The 19,656-nt window shown below is 38.6% G+C and overlaps 2 protein-coding genes across 3 annotated transcripts in view; both read left to right on the forward strand.

Moving 5' to 3' along the window:
- ciarta (circadian associated repressor of transcription a) overlaps positions 1 to 4,399 on the forward strand; it is a 4,683-nt gene extending 284 nt beyond the window's left edge. The window contains exons 2-6 of the mRNA XM_077743654.1: positions 727 to 1,046; positions 1,142 to 1,217; positions 1,366 to 1,444; positions 1,533 to 1,686; positions 2,900 to 4,399. Coding sequence (XP_077599780.1) covers positions 729 to 1,046; positions 1,142 to 1,217; positions 1,366 to 1,444; positions 1,533 to 1,686; positions 2,900 to 3,271 — 999 coding nt within the window. The 5' untranslated portion in view covers positions 727 to 728 and the 3' untranslated portion in view covers positions 3,272 to 4,399. The remainder of the gene's footprint in view (positions 1 to 726; positions 1,047 to 1,141; positions 1,218 to 1,365; positions 1,445 to 1,532; positions 1,687 to 2,899) is intronic.
- A 747-nt stretch (positions 4,400 to 5,146) lies between these two features.
- rprd2a (regulation of nuclear pre-mRNA domain containing 2a) lies at positions 5,147 to 18,920 on the forward strand. 2 transcript variants are annotated; one of them, XM_077743822.1, is made up of 11 exons: positions 5,147 to 5,307; positions 5,692 to 5,892; positions 9,633 to 9,762; positions 11,060 to 11,211; positions 11,356 to 11,408; positions 11,491 to 11,617; positions 11,697 to 11,872; positions 12,819 to 13,161; positions 14,903 to 15,103; positions 16,268 to 16,438; positions 16,532 to 18,920. In XM_077743822.1, the coding sequence occupies exons 2-11, from the start codon at positions 5,718 to 5,720 to the stop codon at positions 18,172 to 18,174; spliced, it is 3,171 nt and encodes a 1,056-aa protein (XP_077599948.1). In that variant the 5' UTR covers positions 5,147 to 5,307; positions 5,692 to 5,717; the 3' UTR covers positions 18,175 to 18,920. The 2 variants fall into 2 exon arrangements, with proteins under 2 accessions (XP_077599948.1, XP_077599947.1); XM_077743821.1 differs by lacking the exon at positions 5,147 to 5,307 and having other exon boundaries at positions 5,546 to 5,892.
- The last annotated feature ends 736 nt before the right edge of the window (positions 18,921 to 19,656 follow it).

Here is a 19,656-nt window from a genome sequence, read left to right on the forward strand (position 1 = left end):
TTATTAATGTATTTATTTATCGTCAATAAATAAGTCTAGCTACATATATGCCTTATATATATACATATAACCGAAGCTATTTGCATGTATAATTTTTTTTAAGGAAAACTCAAAGCGTGTTATCTATAGTTAAATGGGATATTTAAAGAAATAAACAAATAAAAAAAATATATAGATATGTCTACGGCTAAAATAGAGATTAAAATCTATTGCGCCCATTTGCGCATGACTCATGGAACGTGGCACTGAAAGTTTGAGGCACGTGTTGCCCCCTATAAGCGTCATCCTCTTTCGCATGTGGTTAAATACTGGCTAATTTGAACAATATACTGGCCCAGCCCATTTAAACGAACAGTTTCACAGCACATGTTTGTTGTTTTCTTTATTTTCGTATCATTGCCTAAAATAGACCTTGTTGATTGAAAAATAAATCTCCTTTTCAGTGTAGATCATGTTAAGGCAAAGTGGGTTTTTGACTAATTGGTTTTCATAAACATAGAAATTGGGCGTTTTTGATAATTAGACGTTTCATTTGAAAAATATTTATTTTTTTAAGTTTCAAACACATGATCATAAGGTTTAGGTCGTCATATCTCATGCTGCCACATATAGCTCTTCCTTAGACGGAACTGTTTAGTTTAAAAATAGTAGTTACCAAAATGTGATATACTAGTCATTTCCTATTTTCTGCCTCAATCTCACTTTTTTTCTTTTTCTTGGCTTCAGTTATGAATCCATTGGCTCCGTCTTCTCGGTGGCCACTTTATGAGCTGAATCCATCCACTCAGAATTACATTCTAAGCGAGACTGAGCTGACTGAAGATGAAGCTGACGTTTTTTCAGACGAAGAAGACTTGAGTTCCTGCAAAGTCTCATCAGAGTTGAACGAATGCTTCCGAGGTCGTTTGGATAAGATGTACGTAAGGTCAAGAAGAGCCCACCATACTGTACACGTTAGTGGTAGGACCAAGATTCTCCTATCTCCCGGTGGCCCCATTGGTAGATCACCATCACCCTCCGCAGGAGACATTGCATTCACTCAAAAGGTTAGCGTGTGGAAAAACTGGTCATTTTTTTTAATTTATTTTTTTATGTTTTCTGATGAGTGGATGTTTACCTGTATTTTTTTTTCATTTTTCAGTGTACAGATTTGCACATCTTCATTCAACCTTTGATGGAACTTCTACAAGGAATTAAAACTGGCAGGTTTGATAAAGGTATGACTATAATCTATAGTGAACAAGCCACAATCTTATTCAATCGTTTGTTTTTGAGAATATTTAAGTGATTCTTATTATTTTAACTTGTATTGAGTTATTGCAAATGCAGCCACTTGGTCTTTACGTGTGGATATTCCTATGGCAGGTTTAACTAGTTTCCAGCAGAGTGTTGCCATGGACAGATTGCAGAAAATTCTGGGAATTCTGCAGCGACCACAAATGGGGTGAGCTCAAAAGGAACATTGTGATTATTTAATAGCCTCAGTAGTGCTAATAATATGTTATCTTTATGCCTTTTTTTCGCTGTTTCAGGGAAAGATATCTTCACAACTTGTTACAAATAGAAGGAATGCTAAAACTTTGGTTTCCTCAGGCAGCACATCGTCCTACGAATACGTTAGCCCAAAGCTTGAAACCGAAATTCATAACTCACTGGCGCCAAAACCAACTTTGCATGCCAGTTAAGGTAAGCAATTTACTACTGTAATTACGGTGTGGGGTGGGATACAAACCTAGGAAGTCAAATGCTTGTTTAATCAACACCTGGCATTGACCAAAAGCACAAATAAACACCTCCTTGAGCCCTTTTTTATTGTTCTGAACCGCTTATCTTCACTAGGGTTGTGGGGGGGGGGGGGGGTGCTGGAGCCTATCCCAGCAGAGGCGGGGGACAATACCATTTGTGGTTCCCGGCCAATCCGTGTGCATAAGCCATACCCATAAAATTGCCTTAAAATCGTTGAATTTTTCCAATTTCTCACTTGATTAGCCGCCAACAATTTTCAGCTCCATACTCGTAGTTCTAATAGGGAATACAAATGTGTTACTTTGAAGGGAACATTTTAAGAAAAGTCCCCGCACGTGGTATTTCTGAGATACTTAATGAATCAAAAGCACATTATTAGGGTCAATATCATAAGAAAGTTAGTAATTTATTTGGTTGTTTTCTTACTGCAAAACAGAAAATAACCACAAATAGTAAATGTTAATTTCCCAACATCTACTGGTGAGAAAGAGTATAGCAGTGCTGTAAGTCTTGTGTGCATTTAAGCCATACCCTCTATTCAGTCATAATTTTTTTCAGTTACCAATGCGGCTCACATGCGAGAAAATACGCTATGGAAAACATAATAAAAGACACGACTGAGCATGGGCAAACTAATTCGCAGAAAATACATTTACCCTCTTAGTACTGCATGTGAAGTAGTTATAAAAATATCGGCTATGGCCAAAAATCTGCAAAACTGCCAGAAAAGCATGACCTGTCATCCCATGATAGTCATCCCAACAACGTCACCTGTCGGACTGTGGCAGAATGTGATGACCAGGCATGCTCGGATCTTGTAATGTGTAGTCCAACACACAAGGGAGGCAATGTACACACCATGACGCAATGTCGTGTAATCTGACACTTGTCAGAAACGACCCCAAAAAATCGCGTACTCTGGGTCAGGACTTCAGTCTGCGTTACAGTGTCCTTTTATTTACTATCAGGGTGTCCCCTGGCCCAGAGGCAACTGGGATAGGATCCAACACCCCCCGTGACCCTAATGAGTATAAAGCGGTTCAGAAAATGAATTAATAAATAAATGAATGTGCTAATTTTTACAAACTATCAATTGATCTGATTCCACTATTCCAATGTCACATTTAACCATGAGGCTACATTTTGATTCCAGAAACGAAAGATCTGGCCCGATTCAGACTGCGCTGGAGTTAACCCACCCAATAAAATGATTCGCCAACATGAACTTTGCCAATCTTCGATGCCATCCAACCTTCTTCTGGGTATATCTGGAACAACAAAGACGCAGGAAGCACCAAAGGATGCAAGAACTGCATTGACGGGGAACAGCTGGACCAACGGACTTGCGTTAGAAAACAACACATTAAACTGGCTATCACGTGTACATATCAAAGAAGAAACACAGGAACATATAATACTTCCCCCTTCGTCCACTGACGTCTCTGTAACACAGGACAAGTCAATATCTTCAAGTGCTAATGTTTATTCTGCTGACTGGCAAATCAAAAACTCCATACTGCACTAGTCTGTTTGAAAGTTCAAGGCCTCAATTCTGAGCACATGGCTAGAATCAGCCTTTACCATGTCAACAAAAAGGAGTCAATGTCTCTCAAAGAACTCTCTAGACATAAATACCACATTCGAGGATGATAGGACTCCAGGTACACTTGGTACATTTAAGAGTATCAAGCCAGAATGTAGTCTGGTTCCTAAAAGCCTTCAAAATGAGCACTTTGCAACATAAATGGTTTTTATTTTTATTTTGTAGCTTTCTGGGGTAGCCATGTACATACATTGTCCAGAAATTGATGTGTTAAAATGTCTATATAATTGGATATGCAGCCATTTGTGTTACGACTCAAAAGTTGTCCTCTTTTGGTGTTTTGAAACATATTGGAATAGTCACTACGCCCACATTTTTATTTTAAAGCGTTCAATCGAGTATTGAACTATTTACTTTCAAGTCCAGGCAAAATCCATTAATTACACATGAATGACTATTGCACTTTATATTTCCTGTAGTATTTATTCTAAAGATTGCAGAATATGATGTGAATTTAAAAAATAGATAATGGATTATAAAAATGACAGCATTTTGCTGAAGGGGCTCCTGTAAAAAAATATTTGCACTCTTAATCTCAAAGTATGTGAAAGTAGAAATGAAAAAAAATTGAATGCCTTAACTACTGCTTCAGAACAAATAAATTGTAATAGTTGATTTCCAACTAGATTAAATATATAATGCTATTGCACCTTAAGAAGTGTCCGGACAAATTATAAAATATTGGGAAAAGAAGAGCAGTTACTGTACTAACTGTGATTAAACTTCAGACTTTGTGCTTTTGTGTTTATGTTGTACATTAACACAATTGTCTGTTTTTAGCACTTTAGCATTACAGAGTTAAAATTGTAACATTATTTTAGCTTGAATGAAGATTTGTAAAAAAAACAATTCCATTTTCTTTTTTATCTTATATTTTGTGTAAAGCGTATCCGCGCAATGCTTTTGAGATTTTTTTGCTGCTATTTTAAATTGAAACATTTTTTTTTAAATTGTTATATCTAAAAGCACAGTGAAGACATTTTTTAAGCCTATTACTTGCTTTGATCACTTTTGTACTGGCATGTTCCAAATTAAAGTCATTCATGTTATAACATGTTGAATGGTATGCCTTTTGTCACCAATCAACTCAGATTGATTAGAGCTGGGGTGTCAAACTCCCTTTGGTCCGCGGGCCGAATACAGCTTAATTTGAGATCAAGCGGGCCGGACCAGCAAACTCATTGCAAAATTACACAGAACGAACAATAAGCCCACTTTTTTCCTTTGTATTAGTCACTAATACTAATAATTAGTGCAAAGAAAAAAAAAATGAAAAATGAAAATCAGACATAGGCATTGTCGTCATCATTGACTTGACAAAAAGCCTAGTAGTCATCATACCCTCAGCAGCGTATGAAGAATGAGTAAATTATCAAAATGTTTATTAAAAGAATTTTCCATTTACATTATGGACAATATATTATGAACAAGAGAATAACATAAAAACAAATAAATGTCAATTCATGTTGTCTGCACGTACTAAAACACTGCGCCCCTAGCGGATAATACAAGAACTTCATTTAAAAAAAAAAAGAAAATTCATATTTTTTTTATACAATGCAGCTTTCTTCCCCGGGCCGTACCAAACCACCAGACGGGCCGGATCCAGCCCGCGGGGCGTATGTTTGACACCCATGGATTAGAGTCGTGTTTCTCAAACTTTACTGAGCTAAGGTATCGGGTGTTTTTGTAAAATGAAGAGTATCCTGCTAAATTATTAATTTACGTAATCCATTTCAAAAAGTGATGTCCCACATTCATTCATTCATTTTCCATGCGGCCTATCCTCACTTGGGTTGCATCTTATTCTCATAAGGGTCGTGGCCTGCTGAGTATGTAGAGCCCATCCCAGCCAACTTTAGGCAGTAGGTGGGGGACATCCGTTGTTTAATATAGGTTAACCATCAATTTATACAAGACTGTTTTCATTAGGCTTAACATGTCATGAAATATTAGAGGTATGTAAACATAGCTTTTCTTTCACTGTGAATATGTTGACTTGCTAGAGACGGATATCCGCCGGTGATCAGTGTTCCAGTAGTTTATTCCGGCAAGGAACACGGAATTTCAGACCTCACAGTACAAAGTACTGCGACGCACGAAGTCTTCCTAATGAATTGATCACACTGTATTTAAAAAAAAAAGACAAAATTTGCGCTATCCGTGCGCTTCTCCTCCCATACACGTATCACCATACACGTATCAAATGTGTATGGTTACCAGACGTATTAAGTGAAATAGTTCATATTTACGTTTTCGTAACGGCAATGGCCGCTCACAGCAACCGAGTCTGTGCTACGGTAAGCTAGCCCTTAGCCAGAGCTAACTTTGGTGCGTTTTAGACAGGACAAGATACGGAAAACAAAGGATGGCAGCGGCAAGTGGTCGCGATTCTAGTGCCTCATTTGAGGCTGTACTGGAAAAAAAGTTAATTAACCTAACCAACACAATGGATTCCATCCAAGGGCTGTCAACGTGGTGCATCGACCACAAGAAGCACCATAACATGATAGTGCGACAGTGGAGCAAGTGCTTAAAAACATGTAAGTAGCAATAACTTTTCTATCCTGAGATGTTCGTAGATAAAATGGCTTTCCGGTGTAATTCGGAACTATTTTGATTAGACTGATGTGTAACTCGTTCATTAGTACGGGGAGTGTGCGTTGCTCTAAGCTTAGCCGTTTCCAAAGTAACGCCTGAGTTGACAGTGAAACACTTGTGTTGTCAATCCCATCTTCTATTCCCCCCTTTCCATCCAATAAATTAAATGTGGAATAAATAGGTACTGTATATTATCAGGGATATCACTTTTAATTATAGAACAATGCTCGAGGTAATGTGTGCAATAGTAGCAATATCCCTTAATACAAATGAGGTGACCCATTAGTAACTAAAACAAGTAATGATGCAGCCGAATCTCTTATTTGTCTGGATATCAAGCATTTCAACAGCCCTGTCTATTGCTAATTAATAAGTATATTTCGTATTTTTTAGGGTTACACCAATGTAGAGATGAGAGCTTAAGCCCGAGCCTGAGCCCGGCCCGTCCTGACCCGAAATTCGGAGCCCAAAATGTCAAACCATGACTTCGGGTTGGGGTCGGACTGGCCTTGTCTCTCACTGAAAAACATCCATTCTCCTTTCTTCCTTATTTTCTATCACCATCGAAGCTAATGCTGAAAGTCGAGCCTGTCCTGTTTTATTTCCGGCATACGTTTTTATTCGATTTAGTGCTGAAAATGTTTGTTCCTGGTTGTGACAGGCTTGCTTTCTTTGGAGTTGTCCGACCTTTCTTAACGATGTCCAGCTTTTTTTTTCTTGAAAAGTCCGTCTTGAAAATGGCTTTAAATCAACACAACAATATGTTTGCTTGTGCAGCTCGCTCCAGATACAGTTTGGTAGCTCTGGCTAGCCCACTTTATCACTAGCCAGTCATAGTTGCTGTAAGCGATGACGTATCCCTACGTCTGCGAGAAGGCAATGATGTATCCCTATGCCTGCGAGAAGGCAATGACGTATCCCTATGCCTGCGAGAACGCATTGCGAAAAGATTTTGGCCGCTTGGACTAACATGTCTGCTTGCACTGTTGTTAGAGCTTTTGCCAAAGTCGGCATCATTTCTGTCGAGCCACATGGCAATGTGGGTGACTCTGACAACGAAGAGAGTGAACCCAGCGTTTTTGATGTATCATTTTGACAATTGTTCAATTCAGCTACAGAAAATGAAGAGTTTGATGGACTTGTGGGTGATGATTGATCAAAAAACGTGAATACATTGTAAAATAGCTAAATAAAGTACAACCGAACTCAGTTTTGCGTCAGTTGCCTTTTTAAAAACGTGTTTTTAGCGTGTGTCCGTATGATTAAGCTGCTGTGTGTTTAAACTGGTGTATTTTTTGCCATGCCTGGCTGCGTGTTTTGGTGCGGTGCATCTTGTGTATTTCAAATATAGAAATAGCACTCGTTACTGGCACTGCGCCTTTAAATGTGGTGCACCAGATAGTCGTGAAAATACGGTGATTGAAAATGGTTACATTTCGGGTACAGTACTGTAAAATGCTTGAATGTTTTAGGCACACAATATTTTAAATCAAATGAAGGAGAGAAGGATGAATTTGTTTCATTGTGTATGTGGGAGCGCAGCGTTCTTGCGCCGAGAAGTCCCTCCATGATGCAGTCTGTAAGGCAACTTCAACAAGGTGTTTTTCCCAAAGAAGAGTTAACATGTTGATATTTTTTGTCTGGGTTTCCCCGACAGACAATGGCATCAAAGAACTGTAAAAAAATTGTCTGTTTTGTCATGAAGGTGTAAAGCTATGTTTATATTTGCAGGCAAAATTGCACTCGGTTTGCCTTTTCTATCAGTTCCACCTTTGTGGATTTTTCTGCTCAGAGTGAAATATCACATTTGGACATTATTTCGAAAGTAAAACAAAGCGGAAAAATGCAAATCACAAACTAATTGTATACTTATTTGAAAGAAAAAGGAATGTAAAGCTGCAAGTAGTAACAGTAGCAGCGAGGCTGACAGCAAAGACTTATTTTTCTGATGTTAGGTATTCTTTATTGTTTTTCTTGTGTTGTAATCCCCAAATGTACTTTTTTTTCTCCCATGGAGATAGATGAAAGATGTGATCTTTCTTTTCAGTGCAATGACCTGTCACATTTTCATGTTCTGAAAAAAGCTTTAGATGTTTTTGGTGAGATTATTCAGAGACAGTAGTGACAGCTATTGGGGCTTTTGGGGTGCCACCACACCCGGGTTGGAGCCTCTGGGGGGTCCGGTTTTAGGGCACAAAGGGGTTTTGGTTGTGGTACAGGAGGGTATATAATCAACCAAAGATGTGCAGATTACTACTGCACTTATACTGTACTCACATATAAGCCATCCACGCGTATATAAGCCATACCCTTCAAAATTTCCTTAAAATAGTGGAATTTTACATTTTCTCTTCTATAAGACGCACCATGATTCACAATTTTCACCTCCATATTCATGTTTTTAAAAGGGAGCACAAATGTTACTTTGAAGGTTCAATCTTAAGAAAAATCATCGCATGTGGTATTAAAAAGAAAAAAAATACCAAAACGAAACATCAATGATGATGACAAAGCCTATGTCTGATTTTATTCATTTGTTTATTATAGCTAAGACTATCTGTATGTACTTCTCAAAAAGAACAACAAATAAGAGTGACTCCATCTTTTTTGTCCAAGGAAAAACAAATAATGTAGTCCAAGAATTTAAATAGCTGTGAATAAGTCAGCACGAGTCAGCAAAATTATATTTTAACACAATGACCATATCACAAATGACATACTCCCTAGCAAGTTGGTCATGGGCCTGCAAAACAACACTAAAACCGATTGAAATCATTTATAAGCAAGCTTTGAAAGTATTGGACAGAAAGCCAAAAACGTACCACAAGAAGTGGTGAAGGATCACAATACACATCCTGGCTTCCACCTGCTTCCATCTGGCAAGCATTACAGGACCAAACTAGCCAAAACAAAGAGACTCAAGGGCAGTTTCTTACCAAGAACCGTCACCATACTCAAATCAAGTTTTGCACCTGAGAGGACCTGATCTAGACTCAATAATTGGAGACATAAGAAAAACTGAAAGTCTTAAGTGTGCATTCAAAGTAGAGCTGGGCAATATGACAAAAAATGTTATCACGATAAAATTATTATCCGTCTATCGACCTTTATCACAATAAAAAAATATTTCAAATTTAAAACTTCAAACTTGCGTGAATACGTAAATAAATTACTTTCCTCCTTTTTCCAATATGAAAGTAACTGTTCTACCTTACTTTATAACTACTCTTTCCTTACACTGTGAAAGGTGAAGAATAAAACCTGCACAAATTTTGACAGGCATCTTTATATTTATAAATTTGCTTTCAAACCACAAGTTGCTGTGCAATATGAAATAAACAAAATAATCAACTGAATACATCATCACCAGTGGTAAGCGGACTTTTTTCAGCCTCACAAATAGAAACAGTGTAAATTTACCTCACATATGGCCATTTACAAAAAAATAAAATAACAAATTTGGATCAACTACACCAATTTTAACCCAAGTTTTAGATTTTTAGATTTTTTTGCAACGTTTTCAGAACATTTACATAACATGGGGAAATAGCTTTATGTTAAGGACATTTTCCACGAGTCATTAAAAATGAAAGAAAGAAAACCCCAGAGAGATTTTACTTGGATCTTTTAGTGGATCGGCTCTGTTTTGTCCTTCATCTCATGATCTTCTCTTTTCCGACAGCTGATACGGCGCACAAGCTGAACCTGTTTTACCTCGCCAATGATGTCATTCAGAACTGCAAAAGAAAAAATGCTATAGTTTACCGTGCTACCTTTGCAGATGTGCTCCCTGAGGCTTTTGTGCTATTAAAGTAAGTATTAAAATCTCGTTGATGATTGGAATTTTAGTGATATTATTTACTTTATGTTACTGCAACTGTTTTAGGATTTGGCAGGTCCTCGTTAATTATTGTAGAGTACTCTATGCTGTAGGTGTCAAACTCAGAGTGGGGGCAGGTTTTCATTCCAACCCACCAAGACGACACCCTTTCACCATCTATTCTCTTTCAACTGTAATTAGTTGTTTGCAATCGGGTCTGTTTCTTCCAGCAGACCTCCTCATTGGCCTAACTGTCTGCACTTTTTTAGAAGGGAGAAAAACCTGCACCCTCTTGGCCCTTTCTGGAATCAGTTTGACACCTGTGCTCTATGCCATCTAGTGAAATAACGTAATTTTTCTTGCATAGGTAAAAAACATATATTTAGTCACAGAAGTTAAGGCATGAATTTGCATTTGAATCACTAAATCATTTATGTAATACATATACATATACACATTTCTAGAGTTCTAGTAGAAAGTGGAGGACAGGGTAGTGGCTTCCGCTTGCGATTTTTAACATTTTTTTTGAACTTCCAAAAAAATAAATAAAATTATCAAAAATATTACCCCAGAAAAAAAACGCAATGTAGTGAGAATTGAGGGATTACTTTAGTGAATTTGTGATACATGAAGACGCAATAATCAAGGGATTACTGTATACCTCTGCATGAGATTTTATACTTCAAATTAAAGAAAATAAAATTAGTATAAAACAGCAATAAAGATTTTATTAATATATTCAAGCTTGTTCTCTTCTAAAGCATGCTAACCTTTCAGAATCATAGCGACACAGCTTCCTGCTAACAAATGGAAGGCCAGCATGGTGTTGGTTAATAGCCAATGGGAATGCACCTCTAGAAAAAAAATAATACAGGAATTTTATTGTAGTGCCATTTGTGTGAGGCGACGTGATACTCCCATTGGTGCATTCGGTGGCGCTGTGGGTAATGGGTACTGCGGGGCCACTTTGACTGTAAATAGACATTATCTCAGTTTAGATTTTTTATTCATCGTTGATTTTCTACTTTGAATAATTCATTGAAAACTGCTACTTTCACATCATTGCCGTCAGATTTTATTCAGTCTTTCCAACTTTTTGAAAATGTGTTTTGTATTTTGCAATTCATGATCGGATTAACCATTACTAATCACAAAGATCAGTTGTTGTTACACTCAATGACAATTAAAGAGGAATTGATTTGGATGGCTGAAACTCATCTTGATCATCAAGCAATTCAAACACTCGTGTTACAATACAGTTGGCATACTGTCTTATCAATCTTATGTAGAAAAGAAAAAGATGCAAAGATGGTGAAATCTGTGGAGAGGATACTTTCCATCTGGCAGGAAAGAAGTGTGTATACAGATGTGCTGATTGCTGAGCTCAGGAATAGCTTTGTAAAAGAGGAATCACCACCTGTGACACCCCTGGAACAAAAAAGTAAGCAAATCAGAATTACACCCCTGAACTTGTGACAGGAATTTTATTACCAAGATCAAAATGTATTATTCACGGCTCTTTTTGTTAAAAATACACAAACATTGTATTAGACATGCCTTAATTGTTATTTTAATTGATTCAAAGCTCCAGTTGAGTCCAAGGCAGATTTGCGGTCGAAGATTGTTGCAGAATTTGTGGTAAGTTTTAGTACTCTTGTACTTTAAAACAAACAGCAACTAAAAAATTTCAATCTGATCTTTATTCCAATTGCTCTTCAAGCCCCAGTCGCTGGTTGACCAGCTATCTAAATACAAGAGGTCAATGGACGATGTGGACTTACGAGAAAAACAATTAGCAGCTATGAGGGTCGACATCTGCAGTTCAGACGCTCTCAAAAAGCTAAAAGGTTCCACAATTTTGTCCCTGTAATTTAATCTTTTTTTTTGTCTGTCATTACAAGTTCTTTTCCGATTTTTTTTTTTCAGATAAAGCAGGAGGAAAGAAGTTTTCCCGGGACTTTGAAGAAGGCAATACGCAGCTACAAGAGTTTGTCAAATTCTTTGATAAACAAAACAAAGCAGGACCTCTTCTCCTGGAAACCCTAGGGAATGCAGATATATTCTATGAAATGCAGTACAAAGAAGTCAAAATCGTCGCTAATGTAAGTTGACCTTACCTTCAGTAATGTTTTTAACAGTCTTTTTGTTGTTTGTGTGGTCTATCATTTGTGATAGACTAACCAGTCATTCTTCTAGCTTCAGTTCCAACAAAATCTTGCTTTAAAGATTTAAGAGAAAATGACGTTGCATCAGAATCCTATTCGATAGACCTAATTTATGTTAATAAAATGTTCCTTTTTGTTTGTATATTAACAACAAAATTACAAATAACAGTGCTTTGGCATTTTAAAATATAACATTTCAGGTCCATGAAATGAAAATGAAATGAAAATGAAAATCAGACATAGGCATTGTCGTCGTCATTGACTTGACAAAAAGCCTAGTCGTCATCATACCCTCAGCAGCGTATGACGAAATCCCATTTATGACAATTATTTATGACATATTCATACTTGTTAGCTCTCCGCCTCCTTGAGCGCCATCAATCCGGCGACTGCAAGTTGCCTCACCGATCGATGCAAGCTTTTTTTTTTCAGTCATGAGACTTAAGTCCATGTGTTCAATATCATTCCTCCACGTAAAACTCCTTGACAGGCCCTTTTGGCTGCTTGTAAATTCTAACTTTCCACCCATTTATTCAACTACCCAAACCGTATGAATGCTTGATAACAGCAAAACTACTTTTACTCTGATTATATTTTTATCTTATATATTTCACCCAACTGAACATGGCGGATCCGATAATTTCCTCATGCTGCAATTTTTTTTTTTAAACCAGGCCAGTTTGATATGTTTACTTTTGAAATTAATTTTTTCTAACCTTATTAGTCAATTTTTAGTAAATTCGATTCATTGTTTCTTTTCAGTTTGAATACAATGACCATCCCTGTCTCATTTACAGAATGATAGATATTTTCATAATAAACTGAATTTAAAAGTTTATTTAAGGCGTTGCTACATTTTGTTGCTTATTCCTATTTCTTGAAGGCCTACCAGACTTTTGCTAATCGGGTGTCTCACCTGAAGCGCAAGCTGGACAACTTAAAAGCCACTTTACCAGATCTGGATGAGTCGCCTCTTCCTTCACCCTCTGCCGATGCACCATCTCCAACTGGCTCTGAATCTCCTTTCCATGACCTAGAACTGGCCAAGCCTCATTCAGATCTAGATGGCTTCGCTATGGAGGATGAAGCAGAACCCCCAGCCCCTAGTCCATTGTCTTCTATTGGCGATTCCCCAAAACAAGTGTCGAATTCAGAGGACAACGTGAACCGAGAAGTGGAAGACATGGACCTGTCTGACGAGGAAATAGACAGTGGGAACATAATAGGTGAGAACGGGGAAAGGGTATTTATTTAATAACATTACCTTGACACCTAATGGTAAAAAATAAAATCCATGTTACAACTTCATGTTTTGCAGTTCCATTTTATGTTCACTGGCCAGGCATTTTTTTTTTGCGGTTCAAAAGTGTAATTTCTTGTAATTATAAACATTGATACATGTAGGTAAAAAACAAATTAATTTTATTTTAAATATAGAGCGTAAATTAAAGATAAAATATTTAAACTGAGAAAAAAAATTTTTTAAGGCATACTTTCTTGTTTTTAAATATCATTGTCTTAAAAAACTGGAGCCTAAGCCACCAAACTACGTGCACCTGGTGGGGGACCCGCCAAATTGTTGGCCAGGCAATTGGAGGGCACAAGGAGATGGACAACCATTAACACGCATAATTAGGGGCAATATAGACTCTTCAACCAACCTACCTTGCATATTTTGGGGATGTGGCCAGTAAACCGCAATACCTAGAGAAAACCCACCCAAGCCTGGGGAGAACATGCAACCTACACACAGGAAGGTGCATACATGGATTCGAGACCTCGACCTTAGAACTGTGAGGCCGACGCACTAACCACTCGAGCACCCGGCCCACCCGGCTGAAAAATAATTACAAGCTAAAAGTAGTGGAGATCAAGATCACTGAACCAAAAACAAGAACGTTTATGTAAAGGAAATTTCAGAATGAGTTCTGCAATACTTCCAGAAACTATTGTCGGTGAACACAATCCACAGTGCCCACCCCCCTTGCTAGCTGAAACTCTACAATTACAAAGACGAGGGCATTTTACTCCGTTGTGAAGCTGGTATGACGATAGGAAGTTAACACCCTGCATGAAGCAACTTGTAATGAGACTGATGATAACATGCTTGGAGCTATTTAATTTGGCAATCATCTTGACATCGTCAAGACAACAACAACAGCAATATTTGTACAAGAAAAATGCCTCTTGATATGACGAAAAGGACTCGGACTATAGCTCCAATAACCAGTCATTTAAATCAAATTACACTGAGTAAAGTATTTACATTTTTTTAAATATACTTTATACATATTTAGATATTAATACATTATAGTATTTTCATATGACTAACTGATTTTTAATAAATACACTCCTTGATAATTATATTTGTCTACTTATAGTTATTTTGTGTTTTTTCCTATTATTGCGGAAATGTCTGGTTTACATTATCCGCGAAAAATGAGGGATTAGTGTATTCGGCTTCCAAAACAGCCTGCCATTCAAAATTTCGACATATGTTCCGTTCTGAATAACATCTTGAAATTTGGCCAAATTATTGCATTTAATTCTTAGGACTCACCCTGGACTTCAGACAGAATTAGGTCGCTCTGTTGTCCCGATCTCACTTAGACTATTTCTTTTTTTCTTATTTATTGATGACTTATTTGTCTGTTTGTTGATGTTATTTGTGCACTACCTGGTAGAAACTTTAAATGTCATTGTACTTGTATAATGACAATAAAAGCATTCCATTCAATGCAAGTATTTGGTAATTTGGTTTTCGAGACAATTCATATTGCAATCTGTTTTCCCTATTGTGGAACGAGTGTCTGTTGACTAATCATACTAACATCTGCTACCATACCTTATCAAACACTGTCGGCTAATCTGCATAAAAACGTTTGTCTTGTCCATAGATTTTGGACAAAAATGTTATATGGTTGATATATCCAAAATATTTCATATTGTCATTTTTGTCTTCCACAGTTGAAGAACAAATCAAGGACCCTAGTTCTTTGAAGGTGTTCAATACCAATTCCAAAAACACAGAGCCATCCATAGCAACAGCACAGCATGCCTCATCGGATGTGACCTCTGCAGCAACCCCAACAGGGAGTGTAGGAGGTGTTGACCTGGGTAAAATCGGCTCGATTCTCAACAGTTTAAATGAGGCCATGAAAAACACAGGTGAGAAGGTGGCTAGTGTAAATATCTACTACTAGTACGCTTTGGCTTGTGCCGTGAGGGTTCCCCACAGCAATTCAATAATTTCCATTTCACCATGTTCTTTGCACACTCCTCCTCTACACCAGCCACTTTTATTTCGTCCCTCACTACATCCCTGTTTCTTCTTTTAAGTTGACCTCTAGTCCTCTTCCCTGACATTTACATAAATGCAAAAAAAAAACGTTACTATGAAGCAATATAATTGGGGGTTTGCCAGCAAAATTTATACTCCGTAATGTTTTTTCCTTTTTGACAATACAAGACTATTTACATTTTGGTCCGTAATGACTGCAATCTCATTATACTGCAATGGAAACTAGTAGACTTTTGCATTGTAGGAAAGCTGTGTTGTATTGTTTTTGGTGAAGATAAATGATGAAACCACAAACATTTTATTTGCACAACCAATATCCTGCCAGCACTCACAAGACTGGACGTCAATTATTTTTCCTCTTTGCTCTTCTATGTGTAATACTTTAGACAGTTGGCAAAACACCTTAATGATATATTTCTTCCACCAAATGATGTTAGTCTGACTATGACGACATGATGTTCTTTCTAAGTGTCTTTATTGTCTCATTTAGTGGGGATCTACCGTACACTCTTATCTCAAAAGTTCCTAATACCTCATTTCATCTCATTTTCTGAACCGATTTATCCTCATTAGGGTAAGGGGGGGTGCTGGTGCCAATCCCAGCTGTCTCCAGGCCATAGGCAGGGGACACACTGTATCGGTGGCCAGCCAATCGCAGGGCACAAGGAGACGGAAAACCATACACACTCACCCAAACCTCGGGGCAATTTACAGTGTCCAATTAGCCTACCATGTAAGATTTTGAAATGTGGGAGGTAACCAGAGTGCCCGGAGGAAAGCCACGCAGGCCCGGGGAAAACATGCTTACTCTACAAAGGTGGACATGACCTGGATTCGAACCCAGGACCCAAGAGCTGTGAGGTCGATGTGCTAACCACTCGCGCCACCAGGACGCAAAAGCAATGTTATATCAAATGTAATTTGTTGAATCCCAAAGCCCTATTGTCAGACATTTTATACATTGAACGATAAGTCAATTTTGTAATTCTTGTGACAGGCCTAGTCTTTTATGAGTGTGTCCCTCTTTGCAGGACCACCAGTAGAGAGTCCTTCTGCAGCTAACCCACATTCCTCAGTCCAGACAATACCTCCTGCGTCTGAGGATGCTCCATCTTTAGTTGAAATTTTGGCAAAGGTGGATATGAGTCCTGCCGAGCTGCTTAGTGCTCTGTCTAAAGTCCAATCCCAAGGTGGCCTTGATGGTAAGGTTGTTTTTACATTTGCAAGAATAGCCACCGTATTTGTTCGGTCATCTTTTATCGGTCATCTTATATCCTTTGCTTTCCTTCAATCAGGCATCTCCTCTCTTCTGAGCAGCCCTGCTCCAAATGTCCCTGCAAAGTCCTCCAATACAGGCAAGAGTCGTTTCGTATCCTCGTTCACTCCAGTTTCAGAACCTACCGATCAGAGTTCCACTCCCTCCTTTACTGCAATGGAATTGTATTCACCATCAAATGCCCATGTACAACAAAGCCAAGCCTCACAAATGCCTACTGAGGTCATGCCAATCACTACCCCTTTGCTGGATATTCCTAGAGACATGAAAATAACTGCCCCTTTGGTGAATATTCCTAGAGACATGAAAATGAATGCCCCTTTGCTGGATATTCCTAGAGACATGAAAATAACTGCAATACCCACAGAAACAACAACAACACCCAGTAGTTTAGAATCCAAAATTCACACTTTTCTGCAAGGTAACCCTTCTTTTAACACATTTGACCTCGGTTTCACCTTAAACCTACCCAATAGAGTGGATAACTTGAGCCCAGTAACAGGAACCGACACGCAGGATGGAACGCCGGTGCGCGATGAGGGGGGAGGCACCCCAACCCAAGATGAGGCCATGGACATACCAGTGGGGCTCCCAAACTCTTCAAGTACAAGGGCAGAAAGAGTGCTGCCAGCTACCTTTGGTTTCCAGGAGAGTAATACTCAAAACCGAGAACCAACCAACCTGCAACGCCATTTGCAGCCTGACGTAGCGCAGAATGGGCAGCTATACCAACCATATCCTTTTAGTGAACATAAAATTTCAGATTCTGTTTCGCAATATCAAGACATTTCTATTCAAAGTGGAGGACCTCCAACCCAAGGCACACAGGGGATGGGTAATCCGGGTTGGTATGGTGAGACATACCCAGACGGTGGTTTCCAGCAATCCATAGGATACAATGAGCCAATGTCTGCTAATAACCAGACCAAGACATTTGAGTACCAAGCAGAAAAAGCTGGGGAACATCAAGGTTTTCAGCAATCTTCAGATTTCTTTAGCAACCTCCTTCCTCCTGTCCCTAAGTTACCTCCCCCTCCGAGTATTGTTCCCCAAATTTCTCTTCCAGAGGAAGAGGCGAATACTGCCGAACCTTGTCAGAGCAGAGTCATTCCTAGGATGGTCGTCCACGAACATGGACACAAGTCAACGTTTCGGCCAGATGATTCAATGTACGATGAACCCGATGATGAACTCTCTACCCCTGAAGACATGAACTATCAAGAGGATAACGAGCATTACCACCCCACCCCTCGGTTTAAGACTACATCGTACATCCGGCCCGAAGTTCCTTTCTTCCAACGGGGCAGCCCTCGGCATAACCTCCCCAGAGGCCGTGGGCACTTCACTTCGCCTCCCCCTCGCTCACATGTTGACGCTTTTAACAACCAGGACTTCCAAGAACAGAGCCCTCGTGGTCACTTTGCACCCCGACGCCCGCCACCGCCACACCATTTTCAGATGCGCCCTACTGGCATGCGACCTCCATTTCGTGGTCCCCGATTTGGACCTCACCCTTTCCCCAGGGGTCCCCCACGTACACCATTTCCTAATTTTCATGGGCCTGATCCAAGACTAATGGGCAAACGACCAGGTCCCAGAGGAGGTCTAAATCCTGGTCCTATGTTCACTCCCAAAAGACCATTTCTCCCACCTCGCTACTGACTGTACAATTGGGACAGTGCAAGGTCAAATGTTAAACTGGTGAAGGACGCAGGATTAGAGTTGACAAAGCAAAATAAATATATCCAAACCACCCAAATGACTTGAATGAGCCACAAAGACCACCAGGAAAGCAAGCAGAGAAGAAAAGCACCAAAAGAGTACAGAAGACAGAAGATGAAAGAAAATAAGAGGTGGATATATTCATATTTCTTTTCATTATGTTTGGAGTTTTGCTGTAAATATAATAATCAACAATCATGTTTAATATCATTTAGTTTGTGCACGTGGTCAAGCCTCAGATAGCATCATGTTACTTTTCATGAATAATTCTAGCTTCAGAAGTGTCAAAGGGATGTGGTCGATTTGATATTCCTGCTACTACTCGTTTTCTATAGTTAGCAGTTCTCACTGCTTCATTTCATGCCAGCAATTCTTCCATCTTAAAGCACCACGTTTCACTTTGTAAGTGAAAGCAATGTATATTTTTTACATTTTGTGTTGCCTCAATAATCATCTTAGCTATTTCACAGTAGGAACTCTCTTTATAGTTGTGAAGCAATGATTTCTTAATTGTTTGACTATATTTTTGCTGCGATGAGAGCGGCTACTTTCTACTCAAAAGGAGACAAAGACTAAGAGATTTGTTTCAACCTCCCACCCTACGCAGAAGCCATGAAGTTTTGGAGGGGTTGAAGATGCTACAAACTCATTTTATTTGTACTGTCTAATAAAAGTTTAATTTTAAATCATGGTGTCGTTTTCTCCTTTACCGCAATTCACTGAAGACAACCTCCGTAAACGTTTTTCAAACCACAATCTAGTCCCTGTCAAAAGAAAAATATGAGCATGCCAACGCTCTTTGACAAATCGTACAACAAATACTATATATTACGGTTAATATTCTGTTCATTTGTTGGCAGTCACACTTTTTTTAAATTTATTTATTAATGCCAACAAACATTACATGGCTCAGTGTTTTAGGAGACACAATTTTAATTATTAAACAATTTTCAGAAGATATTTGCATATATTGCAGATTTATAATGACTGAAGTCCAACCATTCCCTAATGGCCTGCATGTAATGATTTGGAGGACAAATTTAGCAGCATTTTTCTTTTATGTTTTAGGGCTGATGATCATTGCTAAGATGGCATTTCTAACTTTTTGTTGTTTTATTCGAAACCAGTGTAAGATGAGCATAAATCAGAATAAAACTGGAACTAATGTGCTTCAAAACATTGACTTGTAAGGATTGCTCGAAATATAGCAATTAATATCCAAACTATATCTAATTTAGGCAACAGCTGTTTGAAATTAACATGAACTTTTCCAAAAATGTAATGGTTTACCCTCTTGTCGCCTTAGATTAAATCACTCGTGGGCATGCTAGACCGATTATGGGCAAACTGTGGCCCGCGGGCCACATGCGGCTCGCGAGGCGTTTTAATCCGGTCAGCCGAAGTCCAAATAATGTTTTTTTT

The sequence above is a fragment of the Stigmatopora nigra genome, chromosome 21, assembly GCF_051989575.1.
Source record: "Stigmatopora nigra isolate UIUO_SnigA chromosome 21, RoL_Snig_1.1, whole genome shotgun sequence".
Taxonomy (NCBI): domain Eukaryota; kingdom Metazoa; phylum Chordata; class Actinopteri; order Syngnathiformes; family Syngnathidae; genus Stigmatopora; species Stigmatopora nigra.